At 38.0% G+C, this 19980-nt stretch overlaps 1 protein-coding gene across 2 annotated transcripts in view; it reads left to right on the forward strand.

The window, feature by feature from the left end:
• LOC146583171 (CUB and sushi domain-containing protein 1-like) overlaps positions 1–19980 on the forward strand; it is a 456826-nt gene that overhangs the window by 264889 nt on the left and 171957 nt on the right. For both annotated transcript variants that reach the window (XM_085268026.1, XM_085268032.1), the window contains exons 8-9: positions 8058–8139; positions 17008–17132. In XM_085268026.1, coding sequence (XP_085124152.1) covers positions 8058–8139; positions 17008–17132 — 207 coding nt within the window. The remainder of the gene's footprint in view (positions 1–8057; positions 8140–17007; positions 17133–19980) is intronic.

Consider the following 19980-nt stretch of genomic DNA (forward strand, 5'->3'; position numbering starts at 1 on the left):
TTGTCATTGTACATGTACAACAAAGCTGCGACCAAACTGTGCCAGAATGACATATATAAAGTGTAAACAGCAGGAAATAACAAACAGGAGAAATATATACAAAACAAGGGGAATATATGCAAAAATAAGAGACAGTTACACAACAGAGAACAATTAAGTCTGTGGTATTGTAAAAGTAAGGAAAAAACTGCTGCTACAAAAACTATTTTTTCATCATTTGTACTTTTCATGAGTCTTTACTTGATGTGAAAGATTATAACCAAATATGTTTTGTTGCTTAGCACCCATATCCTTGTGTTAGATTCCCACACCAGTATCGCACCAGTATTTTGTGTGTGCTTTCTGATTATTTATACGTTTTTAGTAAGGTGTCAGGAAGAGCAAACTTCAGTGTAGCACAGTGATTTACTTCCTGCTGACTGCCACTCTTGCTTCCAGTGGCACTCTTTACCCATTTAACTTTTTTAAACTACATAAATTTCCAAAAGTGGGCACAATAAAGCGTTGGTGTTGCTCGGCCAACACTGGAAGTGTTCCCACTGTGTCTTATTCATGGCCCCTGGAGGTGCAGCCAAGAATCCAGAAAGAGACACTGAAATCATTATTGCACAGACTAGAAACAGCCTGTCTGTTAGATTCTAAGTCAGTAAAGAAAGTGAAGCGTCTCACAGAGCAGGAGGGCAAAGACCAAAAATTCTGAAGTGCTTCTTTAATTTCTGTTCTGCCCCCTTTTTCTTTTGCTAAGCTCCCCACTTGACTATTTTCCCATATTGCAGTGCAAATAGTCTGCACATTATTTGCATATAGTACACTGTATATCATCTGAGTGGGATTTATTTTGGTGAAAGCTACAATGAAAGCCAGACTTTCTACTTGAATATAAATATATCCATAAGGCAAGGCTAGCAGCTAGATAAGCCAAGAAAAACATAAAAAACCCAATAAGATCAGAGCCCAGAATGACTTACTGGATAAAAATGTTTATTTTAAGTAAAAAAAAAAAATCACTGTTTTTGCTGTTGCCCATGAGGTACTGTATTTATCCAACCTCAGAGTTTTTCTGTTTTAAACATGAATAATAAAATCCTGGTTTCATTTAAAATAGTTTAAAGGACAACCAGGCATAGCTTGGAAGAATATTTAAGAACGTATGGTGGAACTGCAAAGTAATACTGTTCTTAAAAGTCCAAAGCAGTGACTGTAGATTTGTGCAGTTTTAAATAACCTTAATTTTTGTTGTTCAGTGCACCAGTTTGCAGCATCCTGCCAGAAAAAAATGTCTCCTTTTGAGATGAAACACAACTGGTGTGTTTTTTTCTTTGAAATATAAAAGCAGCCAGTTCTCTGACAAAAAAAAAATAAGCCCAAAGCTTTGTCAGTGGAACTTTCAAGATTACTAATACACCAATGATTTGTTCGAATGCTGGCAAGTAATGTGTAATTGTTGTAGAGTTTAAAAGATTTCTCTCTAGAGGCTGCGTTTAACCATTAAGTATTTACTCCGATTCAGCTTTGTGATATCTCAAACCCAAAAGAACTGTCTCTGCTAACTATTAGACATGCAGTGATTAGAATAGATCACTTGTTATTTAGGAAAGCAAGGGGATAATCTGTGGAAGTCTTCTGCTTTTATGTGGACCTAAGGAGAAATAGTTTTCACCTCAGTGGCAGCTAATGGGAAACCAAATAAAGTTAAACACTATATTGACCACAAGGAAGCAAAACAATAAATTTAGCCGTAAATAAGACAAATATCTCTACAGTCTCTGATGGCAGACATATGTCTTGGCAGCTTGGAGATGCCCCGTAAACAGCATTCCGATTCTGTGACACGGGCTTTTAATTATCACAGAAGCCCAGCCTCATACCTCATCCATCCCTTAGCGTTTAACTTCATAATAGAATCCTCATCAATAATTCTGCCGATTTACACGCTCAGCCAAGCATGCACTGCTGCAATTAACATTAGTGTGGCGCTTTTTGTGTGAACGTATGTGCACGTGTGAAGGGAAATTCTCATGTGCTTTTGTGCTTCTCCATGTGTTGAGTGTGTGCATGATTATATAAGGAGTTCCTGGGGCACGTCAGTTTATTATAGTCTTCAATGATATGACGCTGGGTAAAGAACATACCTTTACTTAGATTTACTAAAGTACACACACACAGTCCAGACTCACACATGACCATAACCAAAGTTGTTTCCATATAAAGAATATCTGAAGTCAGAAAGTAATGGTTGGTACTTGTTACAAGAAGCTGGCAAACATAATATCTTGTTATGAGGTAAATTTCTTTCCAAATGTAAATCTTTTATAATGCATGGTGACATATAGTGTTATGTTTTGTATGTATTACCCCAAGAAATAGACTCAGTAAAACTCTGCTGGAGAAAAAAATAAGTTGACCTTTTAAATTGGTTTTGCAGGAGAGAAATTCTCTGTATGTTGTAAAATAACTGTAATCACCAGTGGTTTATATATGCTGAAAGATTCAAAAGTAACTATCCCACTTGTAAAATTGTTATTGCACTTAAGCACATTAGCTTCGTTATCCATAATCATTATGTGGAGCCAAAGCATAGTGATGATAATTACTGTTAACTGTGTAGTCCAGGGAGCCCTTTAGCCTCTGCAGCTCTGGAAATAAATTAGAAATTTACCTCACCTTGGGCCCATGTTCATTGAAAACGTGCTCACATGCTTGTCATGGGGACCAAAGCTGAGTAGATGTGGGTTCACATTGGCTGAGCAAGGTTATCCCAGTGTAGACCATCAGGTTGGCAACCAGGGCCATTAAAATATTTTAAAAAAGGAAATCCAAGGTCCACGTTTGGTCCTCAACTAGTCTTTGAACAACACTTCTGTAGACTAAATGACTCCCAGTGGTAATATTATAGCTCTGTGGTGAAGAATCTGCAGTCTTTATGCAATATGTAATCATTACAAAGAACCAGACTAATGGTAATGAGTTTTACCTGTCTAGAGAGTGGAGTGCTTATGAATCATAATCTAAAAGACTGTCTGTAACAGTCTCAAGCTTATATTAAAGCACATTCTAATACACACACAAGTACAGATTTAAATAGGTTCACAGACGGTCGGTTTATGAATAATTTTCATACATGCTATTGATAAAAATCTTACACAATCTAAAGGATGAGATCATTAAAATACACAGCTACAAACTCAGAGTGGTATGTAAAGCAACCCGAAATAATTTCACTGAGACCAACCCATGGCGGAGTCGCCCTCTCTCAGCAGTAACATTAGCTTACTGCTGAGGATGTGTCATAATTATAGAGGGGCTGAAAGATTGTGATTAAGGAGCGTTACTCCCAAGACAATGACGTACAACTGTAATGAATGATCATTGTGGAAGCGTAATTTATAATCAGTGTTTTCCTTAGGCTTGTCGGGCAATATGGTGCTGGGCCACAGACTACTCGAAAGAAAGAAACACAACCACTTAAAATGTAACTTTGTCAGATAGCATAACACCACAGCTAAATAGTTTGGAGGAAACGTCACAGGCACGCTTTCAAAAATATTATGTAATTATGGGTTTGTTCACTCTCATACTGTACGTCTTATATGCGAAAATTTGATGAACTCAACGTAATAGCGTGGGGCCGGAGGGCTGTAGACTTTAGCTCTTGGGTTGATTAACCTGTGAACATGAGAAGGTGGAGGAGAAAAAGAGGGCAGATTGGATAAGAGGCAACAAGAAGAGGGCAGCGCAAGAGAGTATATCAACAATAGACACTTCACACATTTCTCCCGTCATCCTGCAGGCATCTGAAGTGCACCTCAAAAGCTCTTAGCTGAAACACATCAGCTGATCGCACACACACACACACCAGCATACGCTCTAACACTCTCACTGCTCCTGCTTTTCTCTTTATGGCCCTGTTTCTTTTGTATTCTTGTCTTTTACTTGTTAATAACTAAACATCTATGCTTCGTTGCTTTGCATTCTCACTTCGAATGTGTTTATTTGTTTCTTTGGATTGCTCTGTAAGTCTGTAAAAAAGTATTCAACTTCCCTGCGTCCCTTTCATGCTTATTTTTAAGACTTTGCGAAACTTTAAAGTTTTTAAAAGTGTTGTCAGTAACGTTCAAACTCAAAGACCACCGGTTTGTACACATTATTGTTTTCTACAGTTAAAAAATACAACACGTAATCCTAAATTTAAGACTCCAGTTTTATTGATTTAAATTTAATGGATTGTTTTGGGGGCTTTCCATAAAATTTCATTTGCATGAGTCTGTTCTAGAGTTTATGATGTCCAGAACTAATGACTCATGATTCACTCTTGTCTTTAAAAAATGGTGTCACCTCCAGTCTGGCTGCTGTGATGTATAGTGGTGATGGCAGTAGCTGCATAATCTCTTTATGCTTGTTGCATACACAATGACTAAAGCTAATGGTTTCGTGCTGACTCTAAAATTAAATAAATAAACAGCAACTACAATAACAACAGAGCAAATGTTCTGTAACTCCTGGAAGATTCATGTTTGTTCAACCACTTTGGTTCCTCAGTAATCTTCGGGCTGGGAGGTGGGCCCTTTTTTTCATAGAGAAATTACATTTTCTGTACAATGTACTATTGCAGCACCTGCTGTTACAGGCTTTTTAGCATTGGCGATATGACAGTGAAGTTTGTTGTCATATTGGTTCAGTGTTATAAAAAAGCAAAAAACAAACACAGCCCAAAGTTGAATTAATCAATAGAAGATTAATTCAAAGTGTTGAAATACTGATCTCACTATATATTTTGTGTAAAAATACTCATGGCTATACTGATTTTACTATCAATGATCACTCCTTTTAAGTTTAAGCAACAGTTGCATTGAAGTCAGTTTAATAAATCAAGCTGTGCTGGTGTTGTGCTGGAATATCCTTTCTTCAAATAAGTGAGTGAATTGTACAAAACATCAGTAACACCCATCAAACTACCAGATCAATCGTTTATATTCAGTTAAATTAAAAAAAAAAACCCTGACAGCGTCAATCAGACCTGAACACTGTTATCTTTGTTAACGTATCAATCGATTGGTTTGGAGTGTTTGCTTGTAACTTGTAACCACAGCTGCTAAAAATTAACTAATAGTAACTTGTGTCTTATTTTGGCTCAAATGGCAGAAAGTTACTGAGGTAAAGGAATACTAAACGTATACAGGCACCAATGAGCAAACAAATCCTTTTTCGTTGTTGTTGTTTTTAATTGAATTGAGTTTATTTATTGAAATACTAAATAAAAAGTTGACTTTTATACATGAAAGGTTTGCTGAGGAGACTTTGATAATATGTAAATTGCACTGTGCGTCATAAGGTTATGTTTAAATGCTGAATGATCTTTTAAGTGCAAATTGGATTAAGTCAGCGTGAGGATTTTTGATATCGGCCCAGCAGTGATATTTGTCCTTTTTTTTCCTACAACAATCTCATGTTGTTTGCATGAGCTGGATTTGTTTCCGCCGTATGAACCTTTTCATTTTTTGCCAATGAAAACCATTTGAACACGAGTGAGAGAGAAAGCAGTGAGCGATCATGAAAGAGAAAGTGCGTTTTAGAGTGTGTCTGTGTGGTGATTTTTTTTTTGGACGGAACATCAAAACCACGGCAGAGCAATAAGACAGCTTGTTCTGTTTGCATCATATCGCACACAAACAGTCTATACACTCACAACCTCTCATCGCGCACAAAACACAATCACACAAATGCAGCAAATCATTCATCCATCTTTTATGCTAGGATGCACAAAACTTTGGCATCCCTTTGTAAACTGCAGCTAATGTGAGAGGGGGGGAAAAAGCCGAGGGAGCACGCTGAGAATGCAAAAGTGGAAAGGAGGAGTGAGCGGGAGCAGATACAAACAGAAAACAGGAAGAGAAATAAAAGCAAGTAAGACAGATACCGGAAAAGATGGGCAGAAAGACAGGGTGAAGTGTTCAGAGGTCAGATATTTCACTTTCTCTGGGTAATATTTTATAAGCCTGCAAGATTATTCTCACATGCTTTTCTTCGCACTACACAGTTTAGAGCTCTCATTTCCCCGCACTTTTACTTATTTCCTATCTCTTTTTTATTTGTGTTTTGCTCACCGTCATTATTCATCCCCAGAGTTCCATTAAGACAGAGCTGGTCTAAACTGGTTTCTTTCATGTTGTCTGGTCTCATTTACATTTACATTATGATTTAGCCATGCAGCAGATGTTCCCACTCTGAGCAAACTCTGAAACCAATTCAATATCGCAAATACAAGCTGGACAAAATTTGTCATGTATCTTGTTTTTGTTTTGTTTTGTTACTGCAGATAGTTGAGAAAGCCAATCAGATTGCAACTTATGCATTTAGGCATGTGACAATTTTCTCTGATGGTACGAGCAGAATTTGGTGAAAAGCATGGATCCACCCTGTATTCCCTTAACTGTTTAGGCTAGTGGTGATATGATTGTGTGGGGGGAATTTTCTTGGGACACTTTGGATCCCTTTGCACAAACTGAGCCTACCTGATCAGTATCAAGTTCATTGTAGCTGACGATGTCCATCCCTTTGGTGTGCCCATCATCAAATGGCTGCTTCCAGCAGGGTAACAGGCACCGTGTCACAAGGCTCAAATCTTCTCAAACTGCTTTATTAAACATGACAGTGAGTTCACTGTACTCAAATGACCTTCACAGTCTCCAGATTTCAACCCAGTAGAGCACCTTTGGGATGTGGTGGAACGGATGGTTGGCATCATGGATGTGCAGCAACTGTGTGATGCTATTATGTCAATATGGACCAAAAACTAACCAAATAGCTCACTAACTATTAATTCTGTAACTGTGGTTGAAAAAAGAAATTCTCACAAACCCAACAGAAAACAAAACATCAGAAAACATAAATGGTCCAAAAGGTCGAGTCCTTGATGAAAGTCATCTGCCTACACACATAACACTGAGTTTTAGATCATTCTTGCACGAGGGAAGAAAGGTGGTCCCGATAATGAAAAGGAGAGTGGAGAAATTACACAGCACTGGGAAGTTCTTAACAGTTAAGCATTAAGACTTTAATAAGCACTCTGTGATATTTTGCCATCGGTTGGTTTTATATTCCCTGCCTGTTTTTTCTTTTATGTCTGAGTCCTGGTATTGAGCATGCTGGCTCCCAATCATGGTTTACTAGGACACTTGATAGAACTGCGCTATTGTTAACAAAATATATTTTACTGTGCCTTTCTGCTATGACAAGTCAAAATGTCAGCCATGAAAGGTCTATTAAACTGCACACAAAATAATTTATATGAAGGCAAACCTGCCTTACATCATAGGTTAAAACCCTGCCTCTGGATCACATTGCAGTACTCCTTATGGCAAGTTTCTGCTTTTACATCTAAGGAAATGCATAGAGCTGATGCAAATTGAAAAGTTAAATGTGAAAAGTCCTCAGTGTCTGGTAAAATAGTTTTTTGGCTGCTTTGGCTGAGTTAAAGCAAGTCTATGTGATCTCCTTTTTAATAAATAAAAGGTGTAAAACTAAACAGTGATAAAGGCTCGTCCATTTCCAGAATTTTGTTTATTCCATCAGTTAAAATTAGAAGTCTTTCAGTGAAAGAAAGAAAACTGTTGTTTGGAACTGTCTTCCTCATTCCTTCCTCAAAACCAGGAATAGCTGAGATTTGCATTTCATAGGCTTTACAGCATTATTTTTTAACACAGAACATAAAAACACACAAAAAAAAGGTTTTCAAGTAAGGATGGACTTTAAATTCCAACTTGAAGAGGTGAGCACATGCCTCTTTTTTAAAATTCTCAAGAACCGCTAGGTGTTAGTTCTCACAGTTGGAGTTATCTTGTTTGTACATCGTGGTTGGACTATAATCACATATTGAAAAATACTCAGAATCCACTTTCATCTCACTGCAAAAGGAGGTATGAAGGCAAATTTAATAAGTTTCCTGTTGGCATAAAAGGATGCATGCAGCCCTCTAAAACTGCTAAATTTCCATGATAGGGTGTAAAATAATATCCTGAAACCAGACACTGCATCCATCTTTCTTTCCTTTCTTTCAGTGGGTCAAAGTGGTCTCGCTGGTGATGTTTGTCCAGATCCTGGAGTTCCCGAAAACGGCAAGAGGATGGGCTCTACTTTCCAGTAAGTGAAGCTGTATTTTGTTTTTAGACTCACCTCTTGAGTCTAAATGTTGTTGTCTCACATGCAGAAATCAGACTGACCTAGAAAGGTCCCAGGTGTTCAAATTCAAATTCAAATTTTATTTGTCACGTACACAGTCATACGCAGTACGATATGTAGTGAAATGCTTGGACAACTGCTCGTGACCTAAAGAAAACAAAAAAAGGAAAAGGCTATGAATAAGATAGGAAATAAATATGAAAAATTAAAAAGGGTAAATTTAACTAGGAAGGAATAGAATATAAATTAAGGTTAAAAATGAAATAACTGTACAACACAAATTAGAATGAAGGGTAAATTTAACTGGGAAGAATAAGATAAAGATAAATATATAAATTAAAGTTGAAAATAAAATAACTGTACAACAAAATACACAATACACAATATAGAACTATATAAGAATGTATGAAGAAATCTAAATCTAAATAAATATATACACAATAACAGCAGCTGTACAAGTATTAACCGGAAATGAAGAATATAGTGACCAGTGTTGTGCAAAACCAAAGTCCAGAAAGTCCAGTGTGTGTGTAAGAACTGTATGTGTGGGTCAGTACTGTGTGGTGGTGTGATTGAGAGACCGTATCGCCTGCGGGAAGAAGCTCCTCCTCAGTCTCTCTGTGTTGGTCTTCAGGGAGCGGAATCGCTTTCCTGACCTCAACAGAGAGAACAGTCTGTTGTTGGGATGGCTGAGGTCCTTCACGATCTTCCTGGCCTTGGTCCAGCACCGCCTGCTGTAGATTGAGTGCAGGTCAGGGAGCTCGGAGCGGATGGTGCGCTCAGCTGACCGCACAACCCTCTGTAGAGCTCGTCTGTCCTGCATGGTGCTGTTCCCGAACCAGGTTAAGATGTTTCCCGCCAGGATGCTCTCTATGGTGCACGAGTAAAAGTTCCTGAGCACCTTGGAGGGCAGTTGGAAGTCTCTCAAGCGTCTGAGGTGGTAGAGACGCTGTCGGGCCTTTTTCACCACGGTGTTGATGTGACAGGACCATGACAGGTCCTGCGTGATGTGAACTCCGAGGTATTTGAAGCTGTCCACTCTCTCCACTGGGCACTCGTTGATGACGGGGGTCTGGTAGTTCCTCTCCTGCTTAGTGCTGAAGTCCACTATCAGCTCCTTTGTCTTACTGACGTTTAGAAGGAGGTTGTTCCTCTGGCACCAGTTCTCCAGATTCCTAATCTCCTTCAGGTAGGCCGTCTCGTTGTTATCAGAGATCAGGCCCACCACGACGGTGTCGTCAGCAAACTTGATGATGGTGGTGGAGCTGGTAGTGGCCACACAGTCATATGTGTACAAAGAGTACAGCAGGGGGCTCAGAACACACCCCTGGGGGGCTCCAGTGCTGAGAGTGGTGGAGGCTGAGACATGTCCGCCCATCCTTACTGCCTGTGGTCTGCCAGTTAGGAAGTTGGAGATCCACTGACACATAGATGAGCTGAGTCCCAGATGCTCCAGCTTGGTGGTGAGTGTTTTGTTGCAATACATTACATTAGCTAACCTGGCACAAGCCATCAAATCATTTGGCTGACATGTGAGTACAGGAATGTTTCCTCAGTGTTTGTTTATTTTCTGCTTGGTTTGAGTTGTTGAAGCATTTTAATTCATAAGTCAGAACAGATTGGCCACAAAATACTTGTGGTAAACCAGTTAAGTTCTCAGTTTTAATGAAAAAACCTAAATGAGCTCTGCCTACCATGCTCTGCTTTTCCTTAACCTGTCTATTCTACATACACGTTTGATAATGGTCAATACATAAGGAGAGTAAAACTTCTTTAACTAGGTTTGATGACTCCTCTGTACTGTTCTCTCACTTCAAGCGATAGTGTTGTAGTTGGCTGACAAAATTGATCACTGTGTGAGGAACATCTAGTTCTTCTTCATTTTCCGAGAGACTGAAGTGTTTTGTGGTTTATGCATCATTATAAATAATGTATGTCCATTGGGGATGTGTTGTTAGAACATGAGCTTTTTAGATGCAAAGCACCATATGTAACTGGGTTGAAACCTACTTGGAAAAACACAATAAATTGTACAAACAGATGTTTTGTTTAGTGTTTGCTTCACCAGCCGCCCCTACATCAAGAAGTGTCACCTACAGGAAAACAAATTATTAGCAAAAAATGTAATCCTGCAAATTCAGATGTAATCCAGATGTCCCCATCTCATTAAATTTGCAAACACACAAACAATAGTAAAGGGGGGCAATCCAAGAACTCTCTGTGTTAGAGATGTAAGTAGCATGTTAAATGTATGGGACATGTACTTAAATCACCTCTTTTATGTGAAATCAATTCATGACTGTTCATAACAGTATCAACTTTAAAGCTATGACAGAAGAATCAATTCAGAATTAGTTTTCTGCCTGTGGAATCTAACTACCAAACAGCTCTAGCAGCAAATATTCCTACTGCAGTTCAGCTCGAGAGCGAGTTGGGCCAATAGCTTTTTGGGCAATGACATAATTCTCTGAAGTATTGATTAGAGTCCAGGTTAACTTGTTCTACAGCTGAACTGTTGTATGAAAAACATTCTCACAACATTTAGCCCTGTCAAAGCGCTTTCAAAGAGGTGGGTGTCAAAGTCTACAGTCAATATTTTTTAATCACATCACCTTCGGTTTACATCAAGGTCCAAACAATCAAGAACCTGAATAGCAGATTAGACTTAGAAACCAAGATAAAAGTGTGGAGAAGGAAATAAATCATCCAAAGCACACAACGTTATCGATCAAACATGGTTCCGTTTTTTGGCATTTTATGGCTGCCAGTGGAATCTGGCCATTAGTGTTTATTGATGACGTGACTGCTGATAGAAGTAACAGGACGAATTCTGAAGTGTATTGGACTATACTCTCTGCTCAGATTCAGACACATACTGTGAAACTGGTTGGACAGTGTTCATAGTGCACATGAATGATGACCCAAAGCATACTGCAAGAGTAACCCAAGAGTTTCTTGAAGCAAAGAAATTGGATATTCTTCCATTGCGAAGTCAGGGACCTAATCTCAAACCAACAGGTGATTTTTAGTTTCTGAAGACAAAACTGAAGGTGGCTGGAGTAAAGGACTAACAGAATATCTAAATTGCATTGCATCTCAAATGCAGAATATGTTGTTGTTCGTGGGTTTTGGACTTCAGGCTGTCAATGATCGCATTTTTTAAATTTATTTTTTTTTTTGTAGCGGAAAACTACAAAATTGCTCTATTATCCAAAAACATATGGACATAGGTGTTTGAAGGGATAGAATATAGACGTATTAGAATTGTTTCCACACACACATATATATATTTTGAAATGTTCTTTCAGCTTTGTTTTCAATTCTTTTTGTAAAATCTGTAAATACATAAGCAAGATGGAGCATGAAATTCCCAGTATTTCATGCTAATGCTTGCAAAGTTAAACTTTTTTTTAAGGCTCTTTGAACATGCAGCTGTGTCTTTACCCTCACCTCAGTCATTAGCTGGTAACCTTCAGTGTTTGGAACAGCTTTGTAGGTGAGAGGAAGGCCATAGAAATCATCCTCATTTTGAATGAACCTTTATTTCCTTTGTCTGATGTACACAATACATAAAATTCAGCTGTTACTCAGATATAATAATAATAATAATAATAATGGATTGGATTTATATAGCGCTTTTCGGGCCCTCAAAGCGCTTTACAATTCCACTATTCATTCACTCTCACATTCACACACTGGTGGAGGCAGCTACAGTTGTAGCCACAGCTGCCCTGGGGCAGACTGACAGAGGCGAGGCTGCCATATCGCGCCATCGGCCCCTCTGGCCATCACCAGTAGGCGGTAGGTGAAGTGTCTTGCCCAAGGACACAACGACCGAGACTGTCCGAGCCGGGGCTCAAACCGGCAGCCTTCCGGTTACAAGACAAACTGCCAACTCTTTGAGCCACAATCGCCCATTTAGGCTTATAGTACAGTCTTTATATTTGAATACAGTAAGTTCAGCAATCAGCAATGCCACACATATGTCACGATGGCTGTGGCTTTTCAGCTTCTCTCATTTCATGAGTGCAGCTTATGTTATTCAAACAAGTCTCCTTACAGAAAAGTGAATTAATGAACACGTCTACATTTAACAGCATAATGAAAGACTGCCTTATTATTTCCTAATGACCCTAATGAGTCAGTTATTATAAGGCATATTCTTCAATGTCTTGCTATTGGCCTTATATTCTCATTTGAGGAATATAAGAAATGTAACAGACATATCTCATATAGCTCTATCCTTTGATACATGTTTATCACACTAGTTTATAATGTGCTGCCCCTTTATTCAAGAAAATAATGTAAACCTCATTCATTTCACTCTGTTGTTCAAATGTAGTCCTGGTTTCAGCTCAATTAAAGGCTGGTTTAGCTACTTCTGTAGTATTATTTATACTGGAGTTTTTCCAAGAGTTAGGACACATGTTGACACACTTTGCAGTTCCTTTTTGACCTAATAGACAATTTTTTGTCCTATTTTATGACCACTATACTATTTCTTTATGGCTTTAATGAAGGAATTATATGATTGCAAAATACTGTATATGGCATAGCTTACATTCTGTCCTATAAAAACATTTTCATGTAACAGCAGTCTTGTGCAAGATATAGAAAGTTGCACAAGTTTTGTATTAAGTTTATTTCATACAATACAGGCTATGCTTTAGACTATTCTAATCGGAGTAATTAAAGGCATGAAGGAGTAGTACAGTAGGGGTAAAGTAGGATAAAAAATACAAATCTAAACAATTGCAAAACTGCTAAAAAATTATTGGGCTTTTAATTTTCCATCCTTCTTAGGTGTTGCTTTAATGCATGCAGGAATTATGTAAATAATGTAACAGCACAGAGAAGATTCAGGAAAGTACTGCAAAATGTAACAAAGAGAGTATACTGAGAGAACAGTGGGCAGGAGAAAGCTTGAAAGCACTGAAGAGTGATGGCCCTAAATACAGAAAATGTTAGGCTGTTGAGCAGGAGAGAGACAGAGATCTGAAGATGTTCCTCGGACTAATAGAGAACAAATGGTAAGGAGGGGAAGTAAACATGTGGCGTATTCTTCAGTTTTTCTTTGAAGTAAAGAATATGTTTGTATTGAATGAACAATAATAGCTCTGATATGTACGGCTAGATAAATATTTTGTTTCTAAAAATGTTTTTTATTTGAGATATTCTATTGTCACTGGAACGATTTTCCTGTGAATTTATGCTCAATAACGTGAAATGACAAGGCAGAATCACTCATTTACCAACGTATCAGACATTTTTGGCAGATATGTGTTGAATGATGTTAGCAAAAAACAGCTTTGAACAAGACTAATATTTAATGAAGTGTAAAGAATTGATTGACAGATAACAAAAAGGATGCATGTAAAATAGATGAGAAATAACTTTTAGCTAGCTTAGGTGTAGCTAAATAAGTGTAAGAGTTATTGCAGTCTGAAGGCATATGTAAGCATGAAATGTAGATGAAGTCATTTCCCAAACCTACAGTGCTGCCATGAGCAGACTGATTCTTGAAATAGGAAACATTTAAAACCACCTTGACTTTTCCTATTGTTGACTATATGAACAAACGGAGTAACACGAGGGGGAAGCTCATTGGTCAGGGGAACATGTGAGAATCTATTGCAGGAAAACCATCGCATAAACACTCAATCGATGAGGCATTTATGTTGGAGTAGTTAGACAAAAACCACTTTGAGCAAAAAGGACATAAGGGTGTCATTTGAGTTTGGCAAACTTCTTTTAAAGGTCTCTGTGCACAATTATTAAACGTTTCTCTAGTCTGATAACAAACACAGAATTCGCAGAGGTCCTTGAAAATAATCTGCTCTGAAGTGAATGATCCTGACATATTAATAAGAGTTTACATTTCGCTGTGACCTGAACCATGCGTCAGAGACAATGATGGGGGTGCGGCTTTCTATGCAAGTGTCTAGGTCAAGCCGCCTAAATATGCTGTGTTTGGACATTTTTTTTATCCCAATCTGATTTACATTTGCAAAAATTTCACTTTGGTCTTGTGGGTTGTTGATCAACTTACCTAGAAATCCTAGAAAAAATCACTATCCATCCTGTCAGTGTGACTGCATTTGATGTAGTCTTTTTAGATGTCGTTAGATTGTACTGCACAGCAGCCCTGCGACAAGCTCCGAGCTTGCTTGCACTGCGTGCCCCACTTCTAGGACACACTGGCAAGGAAAGTTTCAAGTCTTGGCCGGTAAACAAGGACTCAGTGGATACGGGGATTTTTAAATTATTCACTCAATGGTGTCAGTCACCTACACTAATCAGTACAAAGGGACAAATTATTCCGTTTAATCAGGAGTGAGCTATTATAAAATTATGATCTCTCCCTGGGACTCATCCACTTACCATCAGTGGTAGGTGAAATGTAACGTGCTCAATTTTCACCATTTTCTGAAACTATTTTCAGGCCAAAAAATGTAAACGATAATCATCTTTTAATCTCTGATTCCTGCTGGTCTTCTTTGCTGGTAGATAGTATGACTTCACTAACTCTCTTGCCATTAATGGAGTTGTTTGAATTAGTGAAATAGCATTACCTCCTTCTGTGTGAGTGTGTCTAAGCATTTATGTGCAAGTGTGTGCATGCTTGTTGGCAAGGATGTCTTTGGTGTTTTTATCTAATCATCATTAAGCACTGAGCTACATGAGGTGGAACTGAATTGTGGTTTGGTGAAGTGAAACAGGGCTAATAGGAGAACATACTAGGGCTGGGTATCGTCACTGATTTCTAGAATCGATTCGATTCCGATTCACAAGGTCCCGAATCGATTCGATCCACGATTCGATTTAATTCGATTCGATTCGATTTAAATCTGGGAAATTTTGACAGTCAGAAATATTATAATTCAGATCAGTACATTTACATATTTTTGTATCAATAAAAAGGAAGCTGACACACGCAAGACTTTATCAAAGGTGTAAGCATCACAGCAGATGCCTTTGTGTCAAAGTAGCTGAAGATAAAACACAGAAAAACATGAAGGTGGTTTTCCTGGCCTGGGATTTTATAAAAATATTCTGCAGTACATCAAAAACGAAAGAAAACCATTAATCAACATATGAACATTACCTCTGAAGTTACAGAGGTTTTATTACAGACACGGTTAAGCGTTTTGCATTTTGAATAATTTTAAAAAGTTTAAATTTGTTCAGTATTGAACAGCAGAAATGAGGTTTTCTTTTCGGAAGAATGTAAAAGGGAAAAAAACAGCGGCCGACAGCGCTGTAAACAACAGTAGACTTGTGCGTAACAAGCAAGCGAATGATGAAGAAAGGGAAACTGTTCTTGAAGTACACAGAGAGAGAGAGAGGGCGAGAGAGAGACAGAGAGAGAGAGAGACAGAGAGAGAGAGAGGGCGAGAGAGAGAGAGAGAGACAGAGAGAGAGAGAGGGCGAGAGAGAGACAGAGAGACAGAGAGAGAGAGCTGTGCATCGCGGTGGAAGCAAAACAGTAAAAGTCAGAGTGAATTCATGACGATGTTTATGTGAATCTTCTTTTGCTGCTGGTTCGGTCAATATTGTTTGGAAAGAGATCAAACTAACAGCTTTAGAATCAGCGCATAAAGGGCGTGAACACAAAGCACGGACCCGCCGACAGATCAGAATCAGCGAGCTGTCGGCTTTCAGCCCCGACCGTGTCCGTGCCGTCGGGTGAGAAAGGCGACATCTAAATGATTCTGATCCGTGGGTCGTGCTGTGTGTTTAAGTCTTTGTGCAGAATCCGTGTTCCTGCTCTCATTTACTGTCTTAGCTGTTTGGTGGTTCTTGAAATTTTGTGAGATGTCACCAGAGATTCTGGCATTTCGGGCAAAATAAATTTATATTAAAAAAATCGATTCAGGATTTTAATTAATCGATTTTACGTTATCCAAGCCATAATCGATTTTAATCAATGAATCGATTATAAAAACCCACCCCTAGAACATACTGTAGAATGGGGTTTTAAATTTCTGGGGACGTACAAGATCGCTGTCACTTAGCAGGTTTGGGATGTTTTGTTTAATAGAAAAACAATATGTAACTATGAGAGGAAGATTTTAGTTCTTTTCCAGGTAAATAGTGAGCGTCAGGATAAAAGTCATATCCATCAAAGCATCACAAAACTGGTGAAAGCTGTGGCAGAAGTGAATGACTTAACTCAATGTAACAAAGACAGTAAACAGAAAGATTTGGCCTGGCTGTACGACTCTACAGTGTTTAACAACAGGGCTGAGCCAATGAACATCCAAAACTCCACGTTGTGAATGTTTGGCCAGGTGGTAGACTGTGGTGTGTGTCAGCAGGGAGGAGACATTAAGCTTTACAGACAAGACACCATGCAGATTTCCACTTAGATGGCTCGATGTCCCTCTCCCATGTTAGACAGCAGGGTGTTGGAGAAAATGCGAAAACAAGAATCATCAGAACAAATGATGAGAGAGGATAGAGAGAAGACATGACAAGCTGAGAACAGAGAAGCAAAAGAGAGCAGATGACAGAGGAAAAACATGTTACAATACAGTTACAAAAGCATCTTACAGGAAGAGAGGAGTTACAGAGCCCGACCACTGATCTAGAATGATGATGCCCTATTTGTCAAGGATCTAACAGCCACCTCATCTTCTATACCATGAATAGCATTCGTACATCATTTGAACTGAAAGAGTCGATTTTTCTGGTGATTTAAGGGCGTTTTTCTCATGTTTTTACACTTTTAACTGACAATGATTTTGGGGTATCAGTCAGAACTGGACTCAGAGTACCTCTTCTTACTTTTTTTGACAAGCGTTTTTAATTTTGTGTCCCTTTAAATAGAGTTGGCTCCAGCGTCCAGTTCAGTTGTGATGACAGCTACGTACTACAGGGATCCAAAAGTATCACCTGTCAACGAGTCACTGACACACTGGCAGCCTGGAGTGACCACAGACCCATCTGCAGAAGTAAGTCCCACCTGCCATTCAACTCAAACCAAATCATGTAGCTATTTCATACAAATAGCTTATATAATCATAGTAGCTCTTATCATCGTCATTATAATAACAGCTCATATGTTATATGTTTTACAAAGTGGATCTGTTAAATAAGGTAATGGTTATGTGTTGCCATTTGATCATTATTTTTTAATCAGTAATTTAGATTAATAAAAGATTTGTTTGCAACCCTTAAACCCTTTTTAAGCATAATTTGTTAACAGTTACTACCTCGTTTAAACAACAGTATGTTAATGAATGCCTTAAGAAATGTCTTCAGATGTGTCACAAATATTTAGATTGGATTAGGGTTAGGTCCTATTAGGGTTAGGTTTCCTATGGTCAAAATATTGATATCATTAAAAAACAAATTTTCACCAAAATTCATACCAATTTTTAAGCAAGTGTCTAATGGGATAAAATGATCAAAATGAACCATATGTACCATTCAAAAAGTGAGCACCTAAATGGAGGCTGAACACTGTGTGATGACAAATAAAAGAGATGTTTCGCTTCTCATTTCCACAGGGATCGTTTCACTTGTGAATATAGCTGTAATCATAGCACAGCTGTTATGTTAAACTTGTTTATGGTCATTTTGAAAAGTGTGGCTGTTTTTACTTTAAAATAAGCTTAAATATACCTGGAATAAAACAGCAACATAACTTGTTAAAAGAGGCTCACACCATTCATTTTACTTTAATCAGTTAATATCAACAATACACTTTATTCAGATAGAGGATACATAATCGTTTTTCAAATTAATAAATGAAAGTGAATGAAGCAACGAGATTAAAGAGGGAAATAACAGCCAAGTTTCCCAAGTTTTGTATTTTCTTAGAGAGTTAAAATCAAGAAGCTCTAATGCTGACTAATGTGTTCAAAAATCACATGATATTTAATATTAACCTTGGACCTGAGAGTGATGTAAAGAGCTGGAGGTGCAGGGGAAGTGTGAGCCTGATTACCTCAGATTCAGTGATATGTTCAAGGACACTTTTGTGTGCACTTTGGGTGAACTAGAGGTTAAATTATCAACAAGTTTTACCAACTATTATTGCCCCAGAGGTCTGCATTCAAAAATATGACCTGTCTTTAATCAGCAGCACCACCACTGCAGGCACTGTAGCAATGAAACTAGGATTACATTTTCATCATTAGCAAAAGCAGAAGTCAGTAATCCTAATGTGTTTTTAATAGTTTTTGGATAACAGTGGAATTGCACGGGAATTGCATGGCGGTGATGTGTTAGCATTATTAGGATAAGGCCACACAGGCACAGCTATGGTCACACTAATTATTTGTTCCTCAGAGTGTCAGATTGTTGATGAAATCGAGGAGATCTTTAAGCAGATCTTTTATAATACTCCTCTAAAGCCATGCCGCAATAGTTAATCCTGGTCCCATACCTCTGAATCTGTCTCCAGATCTCTAATTTTGTCAGCAATTAAAATGGTATGGTGTTGCACTGATTGCTGTTTCCGTTAGTCAATATTAACTTTGCATGTAGGATTAGGCATAGGCACTTCATCTTGTTTGTGTGTGTCAGAGCCATAAAAATGGTGCCAGGAATTGTAAGTCAGGTTAACAAAATAACACCTCTTAAATCAGCTTAGCGTGAAAAAAACGAGTTGTTCCTAGCAATCACTACCAGAGCTTCCATAGCGACTGACATTGGCAGCTGAGCGATAATCCAGTGTATTCCCTATTTGTAATCATATCTTACATAAAGATATTGTCTCTTGATTTTCACAAGCTTTGAATAGTTATGTTGTTTTGGGGTATTTGCAGATGCTAAATCTATATTATTATGGACATATCATAAATAATATTAGCTCGGATTATGTTTTATTATTTGTTAATGTGTAAAAATTATGATTCACTTTCTGACTGAGTGACTAAATAAATAAATGTATGAGTGGCGGCGCAATGACGCAGGGGATCTTGCTGCCAGCATGTTTACCGACAGTATCCTGTTGGACTTATTATTTTACAATAAAAAGGGAGACAGCTAACAGAGACACTCAAGTGTGTGCGCAAATACACTTACAAACACACTTGCACTTGCAGCTAGTGTCCAGTGGACAATGTCACACAGCTGATAGTTGCTGCAATATTTGCCTTGAGCTGTGTGTGTGTTTGATGGGCAGACAGTCCCAGCGCTCAGACACAGACTATAGGGTCCCTGTCACATTGTGTTAAACTTTAGATGTGTGTGGTTATGTGCACATGTGTGAATGTGTAATTTGTGACTACATGTCTGTCTGTGGCTGCAGGAACCCGCCTGGAATCATGATACAGGCTACTTCTGATGGTTAGAAACAGTAGCGGTTTCTTGAAAAGCTTATCTGGAATATTCTTTTTACTATTTATATTTACATAAATACTATGTTTAACTTATTTTACAAGATTTTTAATTCATACTCAAACAATATGAAAATGTTCAAATATGAACGAATGAACAATAAATAATAAATTAAGGGGAAAAAAACCACAATAAAGTATTCTTAATAGGAGAATTTAACATCATTTTTCATTATGTAAAACAAATAAATTGACATGAGACTCAAAAAATGTTTTCTAAATAGCTCAGTGACTACATGGGTGAAGCATTTGTTCATGCTGAAGTCTCAAAACATTGATAGTGATATAACAAAATAAATAATAAAAACACAGTTATAGAAAATATGAATTTAAATGCTTAGGACACTTTGAGATTAGTGTGTTCTTGTTGTAAACCACGTTGCACAGTACAGTATTACTGACAAACACACATTTACTCTAGTACATCCATTCCCAAACTGTGCACAATTTTAAA

The sequence above is a fragment of the Mchenga conophoros genome, linkage group LG1 (genome assembly GCF_057382185.1).
Source record: "Mchenga conophoros isolate Kocher_MC1m ecotype Shallow Benthic linkage group LG1, M_conophoros_male_GT1.1, whole genome shotgun sequence".
In the NCBI taxonomy this organism is placed as follows: Eukaryota; Metazoa; Chordata; class Actinopteri; order Cichliformes; family Cichlidae; genus Mchenga; species Mchenga conophoros.